The sequence below is a fragment of the Oratosquilla oratoria genome, chromosome 31, assembly GCF_046742065.1.
Source record: "Oratosquilla oratoria isolate Oo_2021 chromosome 31, ASM4674206v1, whole genome shotgun sequence".
NCBI lineage: Eukaryota > Metazoa > Arthropoda > Malacostraca > Stomatopoda > Squillidae > Oratosquilla > Oratosquilla oratoria.
This window is the reverse complement of record NC_134807.1, coordinates 22,491,414-22,499,242: the sequence shown is the minus strand read 5'-3', so window position 1 is coordinate 22,499,242 and position 7,829 is coordinate 22,491,414. Positions and strand designations below refer to the sequence as shown.

The following is a 7,829-nucleotide window of genomic DNA, read 5'->3' as shown; positions in this document are numbered from 1 at the left end:
CTCTCTAACAAGTACAATAGCAAAAATATGTGAAAGAATTATCAAAAGTAGATGGGTAAAATACTTGGAAAAAAACAACGTACTAAATCCAAGGCAATTTGGATTCAGACAAGGACGATCATGCGTCACCAATTTAATATGTTTCTATTCAAGGCTAATAGATATAATACAAGAAAGAGATGGATGGGCTGATTGTGCATTTCTAGACCTAAAAAAAGCTTTTGACAAAGTACCACATAAGAAGTTGCTTAAGAAATTAGAATATGAAGGAGGAATACAAGGTAAATTGCTAAATTGGATGGAAGACTTTTTGCAAGACAGAAAAATGAGAGTAGTGATAAGAGATCAGCACTCAAAATGGAATGAAGTAATAAGCGGTGTCCCGCAGGGAACAGTTCTGGCCCCAATAATGTTTGCTATATATATTAATGATATGGATGAAGGAATTGAAAGCTATATGAGCTTCTTTGCAGATGATGCAAAATTACTGAAAAGAGTGAAAACTGAAGAAGATTGTGAATCACTACAGAGAGATCTAAATAAAGTACAAGAATGGAGTAGGAAGTGGGAGATGGAGTTCAATACAAAAAAGTGTAGTATAATGGAATTTGGAAAAAGCAAAAACAGAATAACAGGATCATATAATTTGGGAAAAGAAGGAATAAAAAAAGTAGAAAATGAGAAGGACCTGGGTGTCATTGTTATGAATAATATGTCACCTGAGAAACATATAAATAAGATTTTTGGAGAAACTTATAATTTAATAAGAACAATCAAAGTGGCATTTACATACCTGGATGAAGAAATGGTGAGGAAAATCCTAATCGCCCTGATAAGACCAAGATTGGAATATGCAGCAACGATATGGTCACCAAGTACAAAAAAATGTATAAAAAAACTTGAAAGAATACAAAGAGCAATTACAAAACTGGCACCAACACTCTCAAAACTATCATATGAAGAGAGACTACAAAAACTTAAACTACAGACACTAGAGCAAAGAAGAGAGAGAGGAGATTTGATAGCTATTTACAGAATCATGAAAGGCATAGAAATTACTGATAGAGAGAATCTGATAAAATGGGATGACAGAAATACAAGAGGACACGGAAAGAAAATAAAAAAAGACAGCTATAGAAGAGATTTTAAAAAGAACAGCTTTCCTCACAGAGCAATAGACAGTTGGAACAAGTTAGATGAGAAAGTGGTGTGTGCAAAAACAATACATGAATTTAAAAATAGTTTAGATAAAATGAGATATGAAGACGGGACCCCACGAGCATAGCTCCCCTTCCCGTAAAATACAACTAGGTAAATACAACTAGGTAAATACACACACACATATATATATATATATATATATATATATATATATATATATATATATATACATATATATACACATATACATATGCGGAAAAACCACCAAGGAAAAAAGAAAAACTGATGACCAAGCGCTTTCGTCTATTCAGACATCCTCAGGGTACATATTTAGAATCACGAGTTTATGTGATTTCTCATGCATATATATATATATTTATGTGTATATATACACACGTATATATATATATATATATATATATATATATATATATATATATATATATGTGTATATATATATATTTCTATATATATATATATATATATATATATATATATATATATATATATACATATACATATTATGTATGTATATACTGTAGGTTATCAACGCCCAAAACATTCCCATATTCTCGGCATTTACTAAGGGGCAACATCGGTGTACGCACCGTAGAATTATGTTCAAAATTATTTGTTTCCAACTATTTCTTACTGTACTTTTCCTTAGTTATCGCAATTCCTGTCCTTATCATTTAAAATCTGTATCATACACCCACTGCTGCAAAACTACTCTAGTATTAACAAAACAAAGTTACTACGTAGGCATTGTCCTATTCTGTTCATGAGCAAAGATGTATGTAACCCTTCATTAATAAAGATGCGTAACGTCCCTAAATACACATTTTACAAGTTTATGGCTTTGTAGTAGCCTACAGGATGGTTATGTAATGATATAAACTACGAGCAAACTTGTAAGAAAAAATAGTAATAACATAGAATATTTGTTTACAGAAATCAGCTGATTGTATTCTACGGAGTGCATGGTTGTGAGTAAGGACGGATGATACCGGTATTACGCGATAACTTTGAATTTAAACGTGTTTATGCTGAAAAGGAACAGTGCAGCACTATCGTGTCATAAGGTAATGTCAATATAATACCACCATTCACTAATTATTCTGGTGCTTATATACAAACTTTGAGGTTATGTAATGTTATTGCAATAACCCAAGTCCCTATCAACTTTGAAGAGAATGAAACCTTATCAAACGTTTATACGGTTATACCTACGGAATTGCAATATACAGGAGAGGTGTTACCATCGTAAGGCACCGTCTCTTTTTCTCCAACAATCATACTTATTTATGAATTCGCTTATGGTTAGCCTGGACAGACTTATCTTCTTTCAGTAGTTGGTAATTCTTCAGAACAGTTTTGCACTGCTGAGGTGTGGTTAGGATATTAATTCTGCAGAGGTCCACCATATGCCTTATAATTTTTTTCTGTTCTAGATCAGCTAGTTCAACTTGACAATTACAATTACATTTCATAAACTTTCTTAAATGAAGATCTGCAAATGTATGGGTTTTTGTTTATAATTTTTGTATCGACAGTGAGTTTAATGTAGATGCATTCTTGGTCATCCATGTAAACAGTGATGGGAGAGAGAGGAGGAAGGTGAGTGTCATATATTATTTTAGAAATTAGTTGTGTTATGACAATGTAAATTACTCCCTCACCCCGTCAGTGCTAAAGCCTAAACATGGCAAAATGAATTATTAACACAACCAACATTGGTGATATTTCTACTAAAATTTACACATTTTCATGCCAACTCAACTGGGGTGGGTATAAAACATAAGTGATTTACAGCGGAAATCAACATTAGGTTCACACAAGTCATACTATAAATAATTTTTTATTAGTGGGGTTGTGTGGTGGACCTCTATTATCTATAGGACCTCTACCTCTAGCAGCCCAATTTGCTTCCCCACCTCTCTCATAGCAAAACAAATTCTACTATTTTTATGGAAACTAGTAATTAATTTGCTTCAAAAACATTATAGTGAAGAATCATTCTTTCGTCCAAATAAGTTCACAGAAACACATTTAAGTTTGAAAATAATGACGTGTCTACCTTAACAATTACCAAACATAATGGTATGGTAAACTTTTACAAACAATTTATATTGAGTAATTATACCTCTCTAGACAGGACTGTTGTACACCAGGAATGTCATCAAAGTTGTTATTAGTTTGTGAACAGTGTTTTCTTATTTGAATGTCCATATATCCTTCTCACCCCCCTCAAGAAAAAAAAATGCATTAATGAAATGAACAAGTTATACTTTTGCATTCCTTAACAAATATAATAATTTTTTCTGATTTCTTTTGTGATTTGATATTTAGAGTAATGCATGATGCTAAGAAAAACTATTTTTCCTGAGTTATGGGTTTCCCTTCGGCTAAGATATTTTTTTTCTTTTTTGTTAGTGGTAAAATTTGTAGCCAATTGAAGTCACAAACAGTTGAATAAAATGAAAAATATGATTGACATGATTGTAAGAAAAAAATTCACAGGAAGTGTCTTGGTACTCAACAATTTCCAATTCTGTATATTGATATATATGCTGGTGCATAAAACTATGTGTGTGTTAGAAATAAACTCCTGTTTCCTGTTCTCATTCTTGTTAACTTGTTATAATGTCTCTATATGTATGTGTATGTATGTGTATATATATATATATATATATTGGAAGCTTGCTAACTGAGTGGGTTAGGGCATCATTACTTGCGGCAAAGGGTGAGGGGATGGCGGTTCAAGTCCTGCCTCCGGCGAAGTTGGACCAAGGGCATAGTTCATTAATTTCATGCTACAAAGTCCTCTGTGAGGGGCGTCCTAGCCTTCCGATAATGGGGAGTTTGTGACATTAAACCATATCATCATCATCATATCATACATAAATATACCACCAATAATATATATATATATATATATATATATATATATATATATATATATATATATATATATATATATATATATATATATATATATATATATATATACACCAGCAGTATACTACTCAAACATCCATGTCAACCCACATGTATACCACACAAAACATCTACACAAAAACAGATACATACTGAGATTACTAAACAAGCCCTTCAAGACAGTCTGGCAAACTCAATACTCCAACAACAACCCCCAGACACAAACCCCACAGAAAAAAACTTCCACATCTGACAAAGACCAAACTGTCATGTCTGAGCTTAGGGTACCATCCAGCATTAAATCAGTACCAACATAGAATAAGTCTTACCGTAGATAGATTAAGTCCCACTGTAAATTCAAACTACCCTGAGAGCAACCACAAAAATGGCTCCAGCACTTTCAATCTTGTCATATGAAGAGAGACTGGCTAGATTGGAGCTTTGGAGCAAAGAAGGGAGAGAGGTGACCTACTGACCATCTATAGAATCATGAAGGGCACAGAAATATTAAATAGAGAGGACTTGTTAAATTGTGACAAGAGAAACACAAGATGACATGGAAAGAAACTAAAAAAAAGATAGTTATAGAATATTTCTGAAGAACAGTTTTCCACACAGAGTAGTGAACACTTGGAACAAACTGGACGAAACAGTGTGTGCAAAAACCACTCACAAATTTAAGAGCAAACTAGACACTGCAAGATACAAAGGTGGGACACCACAAGGGTAGCTCCCCTTCCCGTAAAATACAAATAGGTAAATACAGAGGACACAGAACACCAGGCCTCATACTACAGTGCCCCACACTAGCAATTCCTTGACAACACATTATACCTCCCCTGCCTGTGTGACTTATGATCTTGTCAGGAGGCTGTTGCCAGTTACCTGAAAGCTGCAGATTTTCTGCAAGAGATCAGGGACATTGAATTGATTGATTGATATAAATCACCCTGTGTTTAATGTAACCATATTAAGATGAAGCATAGAATGTAGAATGGCCTGTGGTATGATTAAAGGGGTCTGAGGAGATCTTTGTTGAGCACAAAAATATACTACTGATGATATTTACAGTAACATCTAATATTGAAAAACAAGCTAGCACCTATGTGGTGTGAATTAGAGTTTGGGCACCAAATGTAGAACTAATGATACAGGGGTTGCATCTCCAGTCTCCATTGGTCAACTAATGACGTGCTTATAAAGAGATACATCAATGAAAAATTGCAATAGATAGCTGTCCATGGACCTGATAATTTTATGTCATTGTCTGAACTGATCTCTAGGTGTACTAATGATGCCTGCTCTGGCATTTTTATTTCATACCAAGACCAAATTCTTTATTCCTTGCAAGCATTATGTCTTTTTTGTAATCATTTGATTGCATTCAATGCACTGAGTATGATATTATATTTAGATATGTGCACAAAGATTGTCCAAATTGGAACTACCAACCCTGGAACAGAAGAGAAAGAGGAAATCTACTGACTATTTACAGAATTATGAAAGGAATAGAAGTCCTAGATAGAGATAATTTATTGAACTGGGACAAGAGAAAAACAAGAGGACATGAAAAGAAACTCAAAAAGGATAATTATAGAAGATATCTGAAAAATAATAGCTTCCCACACAGAGTGTTGGATATCTGGAATGAATTGGATGAGGCAACAGTGTGTGCAAATACTCTTCAAGAATTTAAGAATGTACTTGATGCTGAAAGATACTAAGACTGGTCACTATGAGCATAGCTCCCTTCCTGTATGAAATCTTTTTCAGTAACTTTCAATATATAATGAAACTTTTTCCTCAGAATACAATATTTTCTTTCAAAATCTTGTAAAATAAGGATGCATCATATGTGCTAACATATGGTATGATGATATTGTCATCATTTCTTGAGTTCTTTAAGTCATTATTAAACATAAACTAGAACAAAACTTAATCAGCGCATCAAAATACATAGGGAAAGTGTACCAGGCAAACTAAGCTTATGGTAACATAGAAGAAAAATTGTGTATTACCAAAAGTGTACCAATGTAGTGTTTGTGGAAGAGATGTGGTAGTAAATTCAGTGTTGTGCAATATTTGTGGAAAGTGGTGTTATAGATGATTTTTAGTCTTGAGGAATTTGAATGAAGTAACTGATTCTTTTATTTGGCATGTTAAAATTGATAGAGATCTTGAAACCAGTCTGAAGACGAGTTTCAGCTCCTTAGGGCTGCACCTTCAGGTGGAGGTGAAGGTGTCGACATACATATATATCAAAGGGCTTTTTCCTTACACAAGGAAGCTGGCGATGCTCAGGCCCTCCCATAGATTTCTCTGGGAGGAAACTTTGGATTGTTGTTTGTGGTGTATTAGCGTGGGACTCTTTATACAGTACAGTCACCTAATATGGAGCAATTTAGAAATTGGAAGGGCCTTGCTGATTATATACTTTAGGACAGGACAGCCCGGTAATCCCCAGCTTTCATCCCAAATCACATCTCCTCAGCTGCCACAAAACATAGTTGTAGCAAGTATTTAGTGCAATTATTCAATCAATCTGGAAATCATAATATAAACCAAAATAGGAAGCCTCACATTTAATGTATGATGAAAATCCTGAAGTTCGTTGATGTGTAAGGAGGGAGATGGCAACATTAGCTGTGTGGCAACATTGAAGTTTCCTCTGCTTTTCTCAGAAACCCTTAAAATTCTTCTGCAGAAGTTCACCAATACTGTATTATCCTTGGTGTGTGAAGGGCCAGGCTGTGGCTCAAGGTAAACTTGACCAAAATAATGGATGTTAATGTCTTGATGCATTTTGTTCATGCACTTGTTGTGCAAGTCCACATAAAACAACACTGCTTTTTCCAGGTGGGACATGCTGTTGTTGCATCTCTCCTCATTGAGTTCAGAATCATTACTAACTCCTTTGCCAAATCCACATAACCAGAAGATCACTAAACTATGGAAGGTTGGGCTTAGGGTGGTGCTGTCATCCAAGTCATTTTTGCCTCCCTCTACCTTTCTATGTAATTATTGTCCTCAATCACTGCATCAGTGAGTTTCCATTGTGTAATGCACAGCTGTAAACATAGACTCACTTCCTGTCCTTGGCAATGTAGCTGTAGAGTTTCTACTGTAGTGAACATAATTGTTGCCAGAGCTGGGTTGCAATTGGCTGGCTGGGCCTTCAGCATTTGTGTTTGCCAAGAAGCCACAAAATCTATGATAGAGTGCCATGTATAAACTTCTCGGAAATTTGTCTCTTTGGGACTACAAAACCACAGATTATGTAGATGTATCATGTACATACATATACCAAGGCTTTTTTCCCCTTACAAGCGAGGTAGCCAAAAAGGAAAAGGCATAAAATCATTCCCACCCACTCCATCCCTGAACACACTCCACACCCCTCCACCCTCCCTCCCATCTCAGCACCTCCCGGATGACGGGTCATCCCTGCACCTTGTCCACTGCCCTGGGTCAGAAGCAGTGTCGCAAGACACAGCACATCCACAGCAAGGCTGCTTCATTTAATCGGCGACCCCCCCCTCACCGTCGCCCCATTGCGTAAAAGGAGGAGACGGGGAGAAATCCCTTCGGGCTGTGTCAAATTTTGCTCACACATACTACCTGACCCCCCATCCCCCCACCCATTCCACCTCATGCATCACAACATCATCCATATACAACCATTCTCCATTCACCCCCTGTCTTCTGTCCTCTCCTGTCCTTCCTCAACAGAC

At 35.6% G+C, this 7,829-nt stretch overlaps 1 protein-coding gene across 1 annotated transcript in view; it reads left to right on the top strand.

The window, feature by feature from the left end:
- Nucleotides 1–2,189: 2,189 nt before the first annotated feature.
- Nucleotides 2,190–7,829, top strand: part of beta-Man (beta-mannosidase) — a 71,822-nt gene continuing 66,182 nt past the window's right edge. The window contains exon 1 of the mRNA XM_076213417.1: nucleotides 2,190–2,243. Coding sequence (XP_076069532.1) covers nucleotides 2,205–2,243 — 39 coding nt within the window. The 5' untranslated portion in view covers nucleotides 2,190–2,204. The remainder of the gene's footprint in view (nucleotides 2,244–7,829) is intronic.